This window comes from Heterocephalus glaber, unplaced genomic scaffold (assembly GCF_053883595.1).
Source record: "Heterocephalus glaber isolate CG9 unplaced genomic scaffold, H.glaber_assembly_v1.0 deba00001058, whole genome shotgun sequence".
Classification (NCBI taxonomy): Eukaryota; Metazoa; Chordata; class Mammalia; order Rodentia; family Bathyergidae; genus Heterocephalus; species Heterocephalus glaber.
The window spans coordinates 1020354-1038876 of record NW_028258184.1 but is presented as its reverse complement, the minus strand read 5'-3'; the positions used below and the strand labels follow the sequence as shown (position 1 = coordinate 1038876).

Below are 18523 nucleotides of genomic sequence, written 5' to 3'. Positions count from 1 at the left end.
CTCTGTGCTATGAACATAATGAAGAATGTTCTCTGAACATCAATTACAAGTGAAGTGTGCCTTACAGCTTTATAAGTACTTCTCCCTCCATATGCTAATATTTACTTGGATTTTGTACAAATATAAGTACATTTAAATACTTACTCTAAATGAAAGTAACGAGGGCACTGCCACACTTCTACAAGGCAACCTACAATGTGACTTCTAGTTCCACTGATCAACTCAAGTCTGGGGTTTTCACCTCTGTACCCCAGTGTGCACAGATTTAAGGCCCAGGCAGGGGGGTTGGGATGAGATGGTGAGAAAAGAGATGGCCTAAAAGTGTGATTGTCTTCTCCAAAGTGCGTGAGAACTTGGAGTGGAGGACACTCTCCTTGGCCAGCAGCACCCGTGCGAAAAGAAGCACAAAATTCACTGCAGTTACGTACATATGCTCAATAAATCAATGGCCACTTAACTTCTAAAACATATTCATGGTGCCAGTCTGCTAAAAAGCAGTGGCAGGACTGTATGGGAAGCTTAGGCTATGGAATCACATTAACAACAACGATTTTATGCAGCCTTTGGGTGGTGGAAAGTAGGAAGAAAATACGAAAATTAACAGGCTATCTCGAAGGGTAGCTATCTTAGTCATATTTAATAACAATCTTTAAAGCCAACAGAAGAATTGAAGCAATGATAGAGTAACAAATAGGTTCTGTGAACAGAAAGATGCAAGACTTAAGACTTAGAGTCAATTTAATTTTATATACAGCCTTTTTCTTCTGATTTTCATGCACGCTAATCCGACATACACTTAAAACATTAAAATGTTAGTGAATATAAAAACTTGCCTATGAGATATCTTGATATAAAAATTTGACTAGCCAACATTTGGCAGGTAATTATTTTTTAGTTGATCAAAGTACAAAGATTTGAACTTCTACTCATTGGTACTCTGGCTTGCTGATTTGATTTTATTTTACTTTGTCATAGCATTTTGTATTTTAATGATTTTTATTCTGTTTTACAGGAGGGGTTCAAAATGGGACTAACTCTTGAAGGCACAGTATTTTGTCTCGATCCATTAGACAGCAGGTGCTGATGCCAGGAAGGAGAGGTGCTGCCTTGTGTTCCATTTGTTTATATCCGTGTATATTATGCATTATTACTTTGAGACAGGTATTATGAATGTGCCAATATATTTTTGAACATCTTACTGCTTTGAAAACTATTGCAGTAAAATTTCTTCACATTCGGTGTTGATCTGTACCTTTTATTCCAAAAGCAACTTAGTATAATGTGTATCTTACTTTTATATTCCTTTTTCTTTCTGTTGTCAACGAATTTAAAATTGAAACACAAATCATCCCAATAATCTGCCTTGTTTGTGGTCTAAATAATTAGCACCTTAAAATTTGAGTTCATTCTTCAGGATGCTAGTTTATTTCTGATGTCCCAAAAGCCATACCTTAAATGGTAACTTTTAAAATTCTGAAGAGATATAATGCCAAACTACACATGTTCTATTTTCAAACCAATAAAGATGTGACCATTCACTAGATAGATGTCATTTTACATATAAAATGCTGTTCACATCATTGGGAAAATGTTAGCTTTGAATTCTGTGCCACCTCTTCACTAATATTTAGCTGATAAAGTAAATACATAAATTCCAATAATAATTAAATTAAATGTATTTAGAATACAAGGTAATAAATATAAGGTAATAATATCTGTTATTAAAAATTAGTCTCTAAAATATTTGCTTTATAAATAATGATTGTGGAAAACAATAACAATTTACTATCAGTAAAATTCTTAAAGACCTAATTTCTAATGCATAATAACATTACTATAAATTCTAAACATCATCTGATCTGATATTTCCTTTCAGTGTATTTGAAATGTGTGCTGTGTATGAGTACAATACCTATTATGCATACTTACTTTACCAAATATATTTCTCCTCACTAATATGGACTATTTTCATATATTTTCTTTAATAAAGATATTTTTTCCTCACCATAGTTTATTTTGTGATGCCCCACTGGTTTTGATACTTTAAAATGTGTGATAGTAAAGTATCAAAATATATAGCACCATGATATATTTGTTTTGTTGAAGTCAAATCTCATTTTTCACAAAACTCAAGTTTCTGCTCAGCTTCATCTTAGATGTGAGCAGTGAAATTCAATGGCAGCTCATTCTTGATGTGCTGATGGAACCTGACCTTTAAAAACATTTGTTGTATGTATCTTTGTCCACTACATAACAAACAGTAACTGTGCAACAAAATTTTATGGTCAAATTTTGTAATGTGTTTTATTAGTTTAAAAGCAAAATGAATTATGAAAACATGAGCTTAGTTAGGATGTATCCATCAAAAAGAAATTAATAAATAGATTATTTTACTCATGGGAGTTTTCTTCAAGTGCTAAAGGTACATTTTCACTAGGAAAAGAATCAGATATGGTTATGCAATATTATATTTGTATGTATCTCTATAATGTTCTATGGTATATGCAAGCCTTCTTCGTGTTGTTATAAATTGTACCTTAATTAAAGGGTAGTGTATGTTTCATAAGGAAGAGTCTTTATAATTTTGTTTGTCATATAGTATTTTGGAATTTATATAATGAGAATGTTTTGAAGCCATATATATGGCTTATTTTTAACAGATAGAATTTGTATTTTTATTGTACTTTAAAAAGCTTTATGTAATAGGTATATATTTAGTGGCCATTTATTAATGGTAACACAATAGAGTACTAAAATGATATTTGAATATTTAAGATATGTTACTTTACCAGTTTTTTATGGTAATCAATTCTGCTACTGGCATGATTAAATAGTACATACTCGGTCATCAATTATGAACATTTATTTCACCAGTGCATTTTTATGATAATCTGGTTGAAAACTGTATTTCTATGTAAACTCAATGATATGTTTGATTTTTCTGAGAATAAATAATTTTAAATAAATTAAATTGTATAACTTACTCATTAAATAATCTGTAGGCATTCTAATGTTATGTACATAATAGATTTCTTCCTAAATCGGAGGAAGACAGAGAGCGTGCACTTTATTCTTCATTCCTCACAGCCCACACACATTTTCACTTGATGAGCAAATATTATTCCTATGTAAAAACATGGATGTGATCCTGCTGATAAGAGAGGTCATTTAGTTCCAGTCACAAGGAGCATCTGGGGTAGTGATTGCTTTATGTAAATGTCACTTTGCAAAATTGAGGGCTCCTTTAGCCAAGTGAAAATGGAATGGGTATCTTGGCTGATATTTTTAAAAAGTGGGCTTGGTAATAGGATTTAGGTCATGACTAGTTGTGTAATCATGAAAAGATCTGCCCTTGCCCAAAATGTGGGGTCGTACATTTTAGAGACACACAGGTTTCATATGTACAACCTTTGCACACTGAGCAATTCATCAGTTCATTCAATAAAATCCATTTATTGCTCACTTCAGGTGAATACCATGTATTATTCTTATTATATAAGGAAACATCCAATGAGTTTGCTAACAGATGCTGTTAGATTAACAAAATCCCTACCTCAGTTATTTTATTGTCATTAAAGGAAATGTAAGAGAAGTATATGGGTCAATGAATGAAAACCACTGGGTGTTAAAATGCCTTATGAACTGAAACTTTCCCTGGGAACATTTGTACTTAATTATGTTTAAATTAGGGTACTTTGATCTAACTAGTGTCTACAGGATAAGATATCAAGTGGACAGTTCAGTACAGTAGAATGGCAATAATTTTCTTCATCTCTTCTTTTCATTCATCTTCATTTTTATATTTTGGATTTGTAGTTTTTCAAAAAAAACTTAAAGGAATCCATTTTGAAATAGAATTTCTGATAGAATTTCCTTTCTAAATGCTGATTTTTAAATTCTTTTTGATGTTCCCTTAACCATGAAAAAGCTGGCTGCTAATAATTTCTAGTCCAGGATTTTCCATCAGTATTTCCAAATTAAGTGTTTACTCATGATTTTGGGTTTCAGCCTCTGTTAAATTCCTTGGAGAATCTTGGACTCAACTTTGACAATTAAATCTCAGACTCCACTTAAACTCCACCTTTTGCAGGCAGCAAACTGTGGATATAAGTAAGGCTGGTTTTGCCCTTGGGCCCTTGTGTCTCAGATAGGCATATCTTTCCAAGATAACTTCAGACAGATCTTTCAATAGCCTGTCTCTCCAGTGCCTTCCCCACAAAACTGACACAAATTTTAACACCAGTGCACTTGTCCCATGTTGCTACCTAAGGTCCAAGTTAAGCTACTTCTGGAATTCCCTCACCCACATGCATAATTTTTCTTGAATTCTTCCAAAGTTGGCTTCCTTTACTCCAGCAAAGACATCAACTCCTAAAATCTCATGTGATATTGTATTTCTTTGCTTTCAAGTGAATCTTTATGGAATATGGATATTATTTAAAAAGCAGACTGCATTGTCTCTTCATAGATTCACTTTTCCCACTTTGCTTCATAGATTCTAAGCAATACTTTTTTCCAAAATCATACTGCAATAATGTACAAAAACAGATGAAATACCTAAAAAGGAGTTGAGCTTAAAGGTTCATTCTTAGTTTTCTGACAATACATGATAAATTGAATATCCAAATTTCTTGTTTTTAAATCAGACAATATTACCATACCTCCATAATTCTACAACAGATACTTGGAATAATCTACTTAGCTACATTTTTTTGGCATTTGCTTAGATACATATTCAAATTTCATTGAACCCCATTATAAATTGCAGGCAGCTCTCAGTCACTTTAGAACATGCATTAAGACTTAAATGTTGTTATTTTCATTAAAGTAATCTGGCTAGAAGGGGTAGGAATTATCACCTTAACAGCATTCTTCAATATATACCTAGCTAAGTCTCCATTAGAAACTTTCTGAACTTCCACAACAGTTTCTTAATACTTTGGACTTAACCAAGTTGTCATTATTAATCCATTTGCAAAAATCAATAAATATTATCTTCGAAGCATCTTTTTATTTTAATAAAGTATTTTTTAAAACTTTTCCACTTTTTCTTCAGCCACCGTGAAGGAAGGATTGCCTGACAGTTTTGTATTCTCTTTGGAGTCAAGCACAACACTTTATCTGTAAGCATTCAGAAAAAGGTTGAATAATCCTTTTAGCAAGCTTCTTGCTAACTATGTGAACTCAAATTTCTTATATTCTTTTGGAAAGAAGAGAACAATACACCTTCTAAATAAATATTCAGAGAACATAACTACTTTCTCCTCTCCAATGATATCTTTGCAATTATTATAACTTACACTGCAATATTTTGCTAAATAAAGGTCTTGGCAACTATCTAAAAGCATGTAATAACTGCCATAGAATCATAGGCTAAGGAAATTGGGCCCATTTGATAAAAGAAAACAAAAGAATGATCATTGAGCCTCAAAGGGCCATGAAGATTCAAAAATAAATGTTATGTAATTAAGGAACATGCCCTGCACTCAAAGGAGTGGAAAACTGCATTTGCTGAGCTTGTGTATTAAATCATGACAGTTAAAATCTCAAAGTATAACTTTGAATTCAATAATAGAAGCCCCCAGTTTTCATTGGTTTTAAAAAAGCTTAACTTCATTTATCTTTTATTGTCCTCTTCGAATGAGATTTCACAAGAACATTTTGTAGTCCTTCCCAGTTAACTTCTTCCTCTGCTCTGTCTGGCCAAGCTGCTATGTTCTGGTCTGTTCCAAAGGTCACTTGTTCCAGTTGAAATAGCTGTCTGGGTAGCCTGGAAACAATCCAAATTCTGGTTCTTTCCTGCAGAGAAACCAAAGATAGATGATTGCTTCTTGGTTACATTTTGAAAGGAAAAATATTAAAGAATTTTCTGGCTAAATTTACTAACCCTTGTGAAAAAAATTGATATAATTCTAGACCCTGTTTAGAATTATTATTTCCCAATGCTTAATGTTTATTTTACCTTTTACTTCTAAAAAGCACTTGCTTAGCATTAGTATCATCTAATAATTTAATAGGTAACTGTGTGTCAGAAAAGGACACAGATTCTGCAGAGATTCAGGAAATTCTAACGTCTCACTCGCTCACTCTCACACACATACTCTATTCAGTTCTTCATTTTCTAGTTTCAGTAGCTGCTTATTTGAAGATAAATTAACTCGAATTGTGCTAGAATGGGAAGAGACAGGTAATGATGGGATCCTCATAATCTTCAAAGATTTTAACTCCCCGAAACTTAAGTGTCCACAGATTCCTTTTCCACGCAAGTTGAACCATTTGAGGACCAGGGAGTAACAAGAACGATGCAGCTGTACAAAAGACTTCTTCAGCAGTGATTCCTCTGATGATGGCTCCAGCTTTGTCCTTCACATAAAAGGAAACAAAAAAAGAAAATACCTGAAAATAAACTGGCCCGTTTTGTGACTTTTTGCCATCAAGAGCAATTAGAAAAACAAATATTACTTGAGTTTAAGAAAACTCCCTTGAGTTAAAACTTGTAAACCATACCTCATTTGAATTTTTAGGAAGTTTAAAACCCAATTACTTTTACTTTAGAATGACTTAATCTGATCTGTAGGGAACCCTCGGATTAAAGTTTAAAACACTGTGCTATGATGTTGCAGTTGTGCTTATGGTTTTAGTCTGGTCTTTGACTTCAGGGAAGTGATGCAAAGGGATCATATCTCCTGAAGTGCGTTAACTATTAGCTGTTCTTGGCATTAAAAGGAAGAAAGTCCCTCAGTAAACCTAAGATTAAGAAAAAAAATGTCAAAAAGCCATGTATTTCATTTATTTGATTTACAAACTCGATTTACATAAACATTAAATCAGTGACTCCTAAGTAAAAAGAGCATCTGACAGATGAAGGTGATATCACTGCCATAAGAAGAGGACAGTAATTACAATCTTTTGCATCTTTGCAATCTTTGCATCTCTTTAATATCAAACATCTTGTATGCAATTCTTTCTCTTCATGATACTCAAACAGAATGCAAGGCCAAGCATGACTCTAAGAGTCTCAGGATTTCTTACTAATAAGGATATATTTGAAGGCAGACATCAAAATAGATTTACACTAGAAAAACAGGACCTATGTCTCTCTAAAATTATTAATGGCTGGCCATATTTTCAGGAAAACTTGAAGAATGACACTTGTCTCAAAGGAGTTCAAAGGCTTCCCTCTTTCCAATAAAAGCTATACCTTGAAAATGCTAGCAAAGAAAATACTAAAATGTATAAGATAATACTACACTGAAATATCAAAACACAAGTACTTTCAAATTTGCTCATATGAATAGAAATATGTAGATTGACAGAATTTATTGTATATCTTGGTTTTATAGGAGCCTGCCTGAATGTGCTCTCGTTTTATAATGAAGCTCCATATGTATGAATGTGAATGCAAGGATACTTTCTTGAAATGGATTCAAATAAAACTTAGCTTTGTTGTCTTGCGTTATACTCCTTTCAGTGGCTTTTGGGGTGATTTTTTTTGTTTGTTTTAGCTATAAAGGAATGGAAATGTGGAGAACATAAAAATTCCCCAGTATGCCTGTTAAATCTTCCAGCGGCAAGCAATTGGCCTGTGCATTTCTCGTCTCTCTGCATGCCTTCCTCAAGCCTTAATCATGGAGTGCAGCTAGAAAACAGCTGGCCCAGGAAACCACAAGGGGCTCAAGAATTTATTTCTGCTACACAACTTGATCAAATTTTTAGAAATCTTTAGAAAGAGGTTTATGAAAAAAGAAACACAAAGTACAACCTTCTTGGAGAACAGTTCATTTTTTAAAAAGTCAAGACTGTCCATCTGATCGAGTAAGATTAATTAAGTAGCTTCTAGACAGAAAATAAAGTCAGTGAGTCCATGGAAAATCATGAGTCATATGACCTAGTTGAATTTATTTAGAACACTCACATTCACAAAAATTTGGGGTTCCATGAAAACCAGATTGTTCCCTTAACTAAAAAATTAAAAGGTCAAAGGAAAATTAGACAAATGTTCAAAAAAGCTATGGATGAAAATTGTCTTAACAACAAACAAAATAAAATAAATGGAACAATTAAAGGAAAGTAGTGTTTTACCATTTTTTGCTTTCATATGTTAGTATTTTCAATAATATTTTTGGATCAAATAATATTTAATATTAAGTTGTATCTAATACCAGTAACATTTTTCTTTAACAATTATTAGGAAAATTATAATAGTAAATTCATTTTTTGGATGTTTAAAGAAAGAGAGAGCAAGAGATTTCAGAATATGCTTGTTCTTCAGAAAAACCAAGGAAGACTGAAATAAACACATTAATTCATTATTGTTCTTCATCAAAATGGACAATTTAAAGTGGAGAAAAACAGCTGTATTTTTAAAGGTCAGCTGTGATGGTATTTCAGAGGAAAACTGAAGTCATATTTTTACTACTTAGGACATGCTTTATGTTAAAAAGACTTCTCTGATGAGGTCTTTTTGTGCTCACTGGAATCTGCTCTTCTGAGTGAGTATAGACTGGAATAATAAAACAAGTCATGGTCTTTCTTGTCCTTCACTGATCCTTTTATGTGCCCCAGCTATACATTTTCTGAAGGGCCAAATGAAACTTCTGCATGCTGGCTATATTCCACCAGAATATGTTTCCTTTCCAGCGGTGCAGGAAATTATATATATATATATATATATATTTATATTTATATATATATTTATAAATATATATACATATATGCATGCATATTGTAAAACTGTGATTCTGAAATTTGGGCTAAGACAAATATCCAAATAGCTTGAGATACTCATTTTGGAAACATATTAGACCCACATCTTAACAATTTCAATTCCTAAAACCAAAAATCATCAAAGGAAAATGGCACAAATAATTCATATCTATTGGCAAGAATAACGTTTATTTACTTCTGCCAAGATTTCAAGATTACTGCTGGAGACTGCGATGTGTCTGTGTGGCCAGGAAGACCCCTGTGAGACAGACAGTCTTCCATTCAGCAATCATCCCAGAGCAGCCCTCTATGTTTGTGAAGCCACAAGCACATCCCCGGGAACTGCCAGCAGTGAGTTGGTAATACTGCAGCCAAGCTGCTAATCAAGATTTCCCAGAATAAGCCATTGCTCTAGAAATGTGCCAACTACTTGGGTTAGGGATATGCCTTAAAAGTTGCAGATCAGCATAATATGGAAAGCTTATTATCCAGCTGAAGAAATGTGACTTTAAAGCAAACAATTTGAGCAAGAATCCGTACAGATTTATATTTTCTTAGTGTTAGGGTATGAAATGAAAGATCATTGCCAACACCTTCAGTTACTCATTTAATCGAGCTGGGGATGACTGCTTAATATCCCTGTGCAGCCTAAATGAATATGGCTCGCAACGTATGAACATCTATGCATAGAATATGCATCAGCACATATAGGTCAAGGTGTGGAAATTTCTCATTCTCTGTTAGATAACTGTCCAGGTGTTTTCATAACTTATTCTCTTGTTTTGATGTTTGTGAGTTAAAATGAACTAGATGGCAGCAGTTATGTATGTACAAAAATGTAATTTTCAAGTTTCTATTAACTATTTATGGCACTATGGTACTACAGAAAGATTCAAGATTAGAGGCAAACAAGGCCACTATGATTTAAGGTTTTATTTTAAAAACAAATTTTAAAAAGCAAAAACCAAATTATGTAGATTTTGAATCAATACGTGTACCTTTGATGTGAAACATGGCTGTTGTGATGCCACTTCTCAGCTATATTACATATTATCAGCCTAAAATCATAAGCATATGTAATTTTCACTGATTTGTAATCTTTACATGTAGCTTTTCTTAGGTTCTGTGTTGACACTTTTTCCTTCTCTTCATATATATTTTCTTCAAAAACTATTTTATGTTCATTTCATGGAAACATTTACAAAATGCTTATTTCTTTTTTTTCCTCATTTTCTTCTTATTTTCTTTTCTTTTCTTTTATTTTTGGTACCAGGGATCAAACTCAGGTCCTTGCACTTATGAGGCAGCCCGTGGAACCACTGAGCTAAATCCCAGCCCCTTATTTTATTTTTTTAATGCTACTGGAGATTGAACCCAGGAGCTCTCTATGAGTGAGCTACATCTCTCGCTCTCTTGTTCGTTTGTGTGTTGAATTATTTGTTTGTCCATTTGTTTTGTGACAGGGTCTCTCTAAATTGGCCAGGCAGGATTCAAACTTCTGATCTTTCTGCCTCAACTTCCCAGAGTGCTGGGATTACAGTTGCCTGTCATCACATCCTGTTTCTATTTCTTATATTTTATCCATTTTTCTTAATGCTATATAATGCTAATTTATTCTACATAATACTATAAACATTATCTTATCCATGTAAGGGATGCTCTTTTCTGATTACCTAATTTAAGTCTACATATGAAATTATTATTCTTTTAAAATTTTTATTAGTCTCTGTTTCAGTACATAACGATTGCGTTCACTGTAGGGAATTGGTACATGTACACAACACATTTCAATTCTTCCCTCTTCTCTCCATTCCCCTTTTATTGTGCCAACATCAGATATATTTATATATCTTATAAGACCTTAAAAAGTTAATTACCCTGTATACAGATTAACAACCAGACTAATAGGCAAAGAAAATATAGAAGATATAGAAAACATAACACAATTATGCTAAGTCAAGGTACACTTTTATATACATTGTCCATGCTGGATTACAACAATTTTTTTCTCTCTTTTTCTTATTATCTATCTTTTATTTTGCACTTTATTTATATATTAAGTTTGTCATATAAGAGAAACCAAGTGAATAAAGCTTGATTTGACAGTGGACATCCTTGTCTTGCTCCTGATATTAGATTGAGAGCTTTCAGTTTTTGTCCATTTAGTATGATATTGGGTGTTGGTTTGTCATAGATGGCTTTTATCAGATTGGATAAAGACCTATTTAATTTTCTGTAGGGTTTTTATTATGAATGAGTGTTGAACTTTGTCGAATGCTGCATCTATTGAGATGATCCTGTGGTTTTTGTCCTTGTTTCTGTTAATATGGTGTATGGGATTTATTGATTTGCATATGTTGAACTATCCCTGCACCCCTGGGATGGATCCTATTTGGTCATCATGTATAATTTATTTGATGATTTGCTGCATTCTGTTTTCCAGTACCTTATTGAGGATTTTTGTATTTATGTTCATTAAGAAGATTGGCGTGTAGTTCTCTTTTGGGTTGGGTCCTTCTCTGGTTTTGGTATCAGAGTAATACTTGCTTCCAGGAATGATTTTGGGAGTATTGTTTCTCTAGTTCATTAAAGAGTTTGGGGAGAACTGGCATTAGATCTTCTCCAAATTTCTTGTAGTATTCAGCAGTGAAACCATCAGGATCTAGACTTTTCTTTGTCGGTAAATTTTTAATTATATTTTCAATGGCTGATATTGGGTTATTTAGAATTTGAATATCTTCTTGTTTCAGTTTGTGTAATTCATATGTATCTAGGAATCTGTGCAGTTCTGTTTTCCATGTTTATTAGAGTACAGGTTCTTGAAGTAGGTATTGATGATCCTCTGGATTTTCATAGAATCTGTTGGGAATTCAGGCTTTGCATTTCTTATTGCATGAGTTTGGATTTTTCTTTTTTTTTTTTATAAGGTTAGGTAAGGATTTATCAACATCACTGGTCATTTGAGAGATGCAAGTTAAAACAACACTGAAATGTCATCTCACTCCAGAAAGAATGGCTAATATCAAGAAATCAACCAACAACAAATGCTGGCAGGGATGTGGGGGAAAAAGGAACCCTTCTCCACTGTTGATGGGAGTGTAGACTGGTGCAACCACTGTGGAACTCAGTGTAGAAATACCTCAAAAAACTAGGATTAGAGGTCCCATTTGACCCAGATATTCCTCTTCTGGGTATCTTCCCCCCAAAATTAAAAGCATCACACCACAGCAATATATGCACACCCATGTTTATAGCAATGCAGTTTGTAATAGCTAAATCTTGGAACCAACCCAAATGTCCATCAACTGATAAATGGTTTAAAAAGATGTGGTTTTTCTATACAATGGAATAGTACTCAGCCATAAAGAAGGATAAACTTGAGACATTTATAGCTAAATGGATGCAGCTTGAAACTATATGTTTAAGTGAGTAAATGGAACACACATATGCAAATATCACATTCTCTCTGGTGTAAGACACTAAAAGTGTAAATGGGAATCAAAATGTATAATAGACAATGTGAAATAAGAAAAAATTGTTCAAAAGGAAGGAGAAACTAGAGAGGTGAGAGGGAGAAAGAAGGAAGGAAAAAGAAAAAATGAGAAAAGAAGAAAATGGAAGTGGGGTTTTTGTAAATGAGTAGGGGAAGAGGGGTTGAAGGGCGGGGAGGGAAATGGGAGGAAAAGCAAGCTATAACATGTACAGGTACAAATTCTCTATGATAAATGTGACCATTATGTATACCAAAAGTGCAATAAATAAAATTTATACATGCATATATATATATATATATATATATATATATATACTGATTTGTGTCTGATATACTTAACATTATGATCTCAAGGTGCATCCATTTTCCTACAAATAACATATGAAATTATTCATGGCAGAAAACACTGGCTAACATCTGTCACTTAATTAATTCTGTAGAACAGAAGTTATCTGATAGACCTGTGAGAGAGATAATTTGCTATCAACTGCTCCAGCGTAGTGTTTTCACAGTGAACACAAAATGGTGTGAATTATTTAACAAAAAAATGTGATTACCTACATTATGATATTTTATGCCTACAGATGTAAAAATACAACATGAACACCTGAGTTTTCATATGAATGCCCTAAAACTGACATGGACATTCTTCTATTGAAATAAATAAAATATGATTTGGAATATTTTTAGTTACAAATCACACCATTTTACAGAAAATGTTAAATTATGTTAGTTGAAAACTTTAAAATACAAATAATGTTAAGAATGCAGAAGCTAAGAAACAGAAGGCAAGATTTGTTTTTTATTAGACAATATAAAGAAAATATAATTTTTCAAAATTATGAAGATTAAGTTTAATTTAATTCACAAATTTTTCTGTGCTGTGATTTTGTTTTGGATGTTAATTTTTTAATGAGTACATTTTTGTGGAATATAATGTCTACATTCTTTGTGGGGAGTTGGTACATGCACATAACACATCATCATTTCTTTTTTCATATCCTTTTCCCTTCCCTTTCTCCCCCCATCCAAGTCTAGATCCTCATCTTTCTTTTTTTTACACATGTGTCATGTGAATTTTATTGTGATGATTATATGATAGACTGTATTATATTCTGTTATATTTTGAAATTTCTTGAAACTCACAGATACTGTATGTTACCACATATACATCTAATTTCTAGTTGTAGCTTTGATTGTAGCTTCTTTTCATAGTTAGAATTACATTCAAGTACAATGATATCTTACTAATGATGTATTGAGTTTGTCTTAGTAACCAAAGTTAAAATATTCTGAAATGGACTTTGAACTTATATGGACTGATAATTCTCAGAAGAAAAAATACCATAAAATTTTAGGTCTCTGGTCATTCTTGATGATATTGCTCTCTTGGTTACTAGAAGTTCTATGTTGCATAATAATAGTGAAATAAAATCTCAAATTGCTGGTGAGGATATGAATCCACCAGAATTCTCAGTTATTGCAATGGGAATAAAAATGGTGCCGAAAATTTGGAAGGCCCTTTAGCAGTTTCTTACAAAACTAAATATAATCTTATTTGCTGTAACAAACACATTCATACTTACGTGTCCAAGTGATTTGAAAACTTTTGTCTACATAAAATCCTACATGCTTATAGCAATTTTAATCAGAATTCCCCCAAACTGGTAGCAACTAAGATATTCCAATAAGTAAATATGTAAACAAACTGTGATATATCCATAAATATATGTACGATATTACTCAGAGAAAAAAATGAACTATCAAGACACAAAAAGCATCAATGAATATGAAATACATATTAGTGTCAGAAAGTAGTAAGTTTGAAAAAGTTACGTGCTGCATGACTCCAAGAATATTATTATGGAAAAGACAAAACTATTTTCAAGGTGAAAAGATCAGCGCTTGCCAAGTGCTCAGGGCAAAGGAAAAGATTCTGCTTTTTTGTTTGTTTGGGGTTTTTTTGGTACCAAGGATCGAACTTGGGTCCTGTTCTTGCGAGGCAAGTGGGGGAATCACTGAGCTAAATCCCTGGCCCAGGAAAAGTTTTTTTTATGTGTGACAGTGACATTATTTTGTATGCTCCTGTAGTAGTGCGTGCACATTACTGTGCATTTCTCAAAACCTACAGAACTTTACAGCACAAGGACTAACATTAATGTACTTAAGTTTTTTAAAAAAATTATTTAGGATGTTTGTGATGCAAGGATAAAAATGCAGATGTGACAGATCTGTCTAATTATACTACGAATGTATGAAATAACTGGACAGAAAGGGCAAGAACAAATTTGATTACCAAATACCTGAAAACTGAGTGAAATCTTTAAGACTAAAACCAAAAGGAATGGCCCATGTGCTTTGTACTCTTGGGATTGAACCACTAAGTAATTATATGACAGATGCCTGTGGCCAAGATTCTTGCTATTAGAATAGATGGTTACAGATCACCAAGGGGAGAAGGCTAGAAAGGTCTGTGTGGAAATAGATTAGACTAGGAGATGTCAGTAAGCACCCAACTTTTCTTTTATTTAGATAAAATGAGTTACATAGAGGAACATTTTTAGATACGTATGTATAGAAAGCTCAATATAGGTATGTATCATTTCTTGCTTTGTCAGCTGACAGGATATGGGAGTAGCGATACCTTAGTAGCAATGTTCACATCTGTTAGCTAAATTTGTCTTTACTACCACCTGTCAATAATAGGAACCAGGGCTCTTCCTAGAAAAACATGCTGATTTTAGGTTTTAGAAGGAAATAAATGAAGTGAGTACATTTTGTAGCCTGTTGAAGTAAGGAATTTCTTGAGTCAAAAAAAATAAAAGAAGTGCTACAATAAATGGAATATGTCAAAGGGACATAGGAATTAAATAATTGAAGCAAAAATATAAAGTCATACTGAATTATAACCCAAATTAGAAAATAAGCAACCATGAGTTCATATGGAAATAAAGTGATTAGATAAAATTGGGGAGAAAAGATCTTCCACGCAGAATAATTCCAAATGTTTTATGTAGATACTTTGCTATCACGGACTCCTCACTCCTTAAGTCTAGCGATGTTTAGCAGGGTACAGAACAAGTACGTCATGGGAAGGGGAGACTCGAATGACTTCATGGTGGAGACACTTGATAAATATCATTGATCATGTTGATGGCATACACTTTTTTGTTGTTGTTTTTTGAGACAAGGTCTCACCACGTAGTTCAGACTAGCCTTGAACTCACAATGTAGCATAGGCAGGCTTCAAACTGTGGCAATCCTCCTGCCTCTGCGTCCAGAGTACTGGGAATACAGGTGTGCACCACCACACCGGGCAGGCATATACTCTTACTACAGTATATAATGTGATGAACATGACATTTTACCTTTGAGTACTTCCTTCCTAAACATTTAACCACAGTCTAATGAAAGAAAATCATCAGACAGATCACAAGAGAGGAATATTCTACAAATGAACTGGCAAGTACCAATGAAAATTGTCAGTCATCAAAATTAAGGGAATTAAAGAATGTCACAGCAAATAGAAATCTAAGGAGATGTGACTGGTAAATGTAATGAAGCATCCTGAATGGGATCCTGGCACAGGAAAAAAAAAAGGAATATTCACAGAATAAGGAAATGTGAATAATTTGTGGCCTTGCATAAATAATCCACTAATATTATAGATTGTAATAATAAATGCATTACAAAAATGTAGGATGTTAATAATAGGACATACATCGGGAGTATTTGTACTCTGTTCTATAGTCATTATTTTTCTGTATATTTATTGCTACTCTCCAGTAAATAAGTTTATTTCTAAAAACATTACCAAGTATTTGAAAGAAAGAGAGTAACCTAAGTACTTACCAGTAAAATATTTTAAATAACCTAACTCTCAAAACAGTTTAAAATATTCACATATCTGTAAGAATAAAAGAATTCACTGCAGAAATGCCCATTTTTCTCTAGCTTTAGGGCCAAAAGAAAGGCCTGTTCAGTCTACAAACCGAAACAGTACTGTGCATTTATAAACATAGAAGCGATGGTAATCAAATCAGAACAGATTTTACAGGAACTCGAAATATTAGGTTAAGTTCCCAAAAGCGTTCCAAATGATACCTTCTAATACTATTCCAAAAATCCTGTTTATTTTAATTCAAGAGTTATTCTCTGTATTTTAAGAGAAAATAAAAACACCTTGGAGTCTGAAAAAATAGTTATGATACTTACTACGCTTGAAGCCTTGTAGAGGGAAAGACATACTGTGTGTGTGGTCCTAGGTTAAAAATGAAAAACATAAAATGATTGAAAGTAAATGAATATAATCCCACTCACCCACTGTGGATACCACATAAATATTTTGAGTGCAGCAAATGTACTGATGGGAAAAATATGATATGCAAAATTAACACATTATATCTATCCTTAAGGAATTTTTTTTAAAGTTGAGGTTATTGAATTTTTATATTTGAACAACTAAGGACAAATTAAAATAAGGGTCATGGAAAGGTCTTTTAAATTAATTCAAAGTGTTTTTACCTGTTCATTCTATAGTTGTTCCAGGCAAGGATGTGCTGTCATCAGGAGTTAGCAAGAAAGTTTCTTTCTTACACGGCACTCCTGTTATGGGTTACTCCAAGGAGTAACTCTGCTCCAAGGAGGCTCCGCATCAGGAGAAAGTGTCACTAAGTAGGACATCACTGGGCTGGGGTAAAGAAGGGAGTTCTGGCAAGCAAAATGGTGACTTTTGACAATCCTGCTTGGCAGTGGCACATGTCACTTCAGCTCAGGAAGGGAGACGTGCTATTTCACTAACCAAAGCTCACACACATCCCTGCATTGCACTGGAATTGGATGCTGCACGATGGAGTAAAAGTGTGACAAGCAGTAATATAATCCATGATACTTTGGAAATGTCTCCAATCCTCACAAATTCTGCAAGCATTGTCTAATTAGAAAAATTGCTTGATATCTTAATGCTCCTTCTCCTTCCTTATAAAATAGGAGCATATGATTGAATTAAGAACACAAGATGAATATATAAAGCACCTTAAATGAGATAGGTACTGGACTTAGTACATGGTAACATCATAAGTCCCAGATGAACGTGGAAATACTCTTACAGCAATAAGTGATCAACTAAGTTTTAGGCAATAATAATAACACATTAAGGAAATTAATACTAAAAAATTTAACCTTTATCTATCATCAGAGGAATAATTGATGACTAAATATTGTTTTAATGTATTTTTCACAGAATAGTTTTATTTGCTTTGTCCCTTAAAATATTCTGAAATTTTTCACTGTCTATTTGTTCTATATGGTTCTTGAAAGTAAGTAAGATTCAGTGTTTTCAGGATTGGATGTCCAAACTAAATAAATCATAATAAGACCTACATAATTGAAACCAGGACGCCGGTCCAGCGAAGGGTTTACCCTGCTGCAGCAGCCAGTAGTGCGGCTCTTGACATGGCCCTGAGTCTGCCAGAAACCTCCGTGCTGAGCATGGCCGGGGAACCAGGGCTCCCACAAAATATAACCCAGGTTGCCTTCTCGGTGAGCCAAAATTCTGGGCTTTTTCTATGGTTTGAAATTTATCTCAAGGAAGAATTCAAACCAAAACCGAACTTGGCTAGAATGCTTAGAAAATGTGAGTACACAGGCAACTCAGATACGGTGAAGCGTGAGGGGCTGCTGACAGAAAGTCTGCCCAGTCCTGCTCCCTTCAGCGTGATGGACACGGAGCAGGAAATAATTATGTTCCGCTTAGATGTACACTCCTTCTCTTTCCTCCTGTTGACAGTCTGAGCATTTTATTTTCCTAAACCTAAACTTGTCCCATACTCCCTTCTTTACAAGTTCTTTCTCTTCACCGATAAGTCCTTTTTCAGATTGTCACAGTTTTATTCACGTTTGCTTCGATATTGTTGAATGCTTACATTTATCATTGCTTTACATTGTATATTCTAATTTTTCATCTAACTAGTAAGTTGCATATCCATGACAACTAAAAATACACTTTTTTCATCACCATCGGTGTCTACTAGAGTGGTGCTATAGTGTAGGGTTATTAATACACATGAGATTTGTATATGAATTTTTACCTGATTCACACCATTATGGATCTCCAATATTTTGCTCATCATTTCTTCTTGGTTTTCTTCTGTTAGATCTCCAAAATTATATTTTTCTAAATTATATTTTCCTACAGACAGATGGTTAACTCAGAAATATTTGACTAATTTTAACTGGTAAGACAGAAGCATTTTAAAAAGTCAGATGGGAGGGAACAAGGGAGAAGAGAAATAAAAAGGATCAAGATGTGATACATATATGTAC

The 18523-nt window shown here is 33.5% G+C and overlaps 1 protein-coding gene across 39 annotated transcripts in view; it reads left to right on the top strand.

The window, feature by feature from the left end:
* The window catches only part of Gulp1 (GULP PTB domain containing engulfment adaptor 1), a 271287-nt gene extending 262734 nt beyond the window's left edge, over positions 1-8553 (top strand). For all 39 annotated transcript variants that reach the window (XM_087209608.1, XM_087209602.1, XM_004872306.4 and 36 more), the window contains one exon: positions 1013-8553. In XM_087209608.1, the coding sequence (XP_087065734.1) occupies positions 1013-1084 (72 nt within the window). In that variant the 3' untranslated portion in view covers positions 1085-8553. The remainder of the gene's footprint in view (positions 1-1012) is intronic.
* The last annotated feature ends 9970 nt before the right edge of the window (positions 8554-18523 follow it).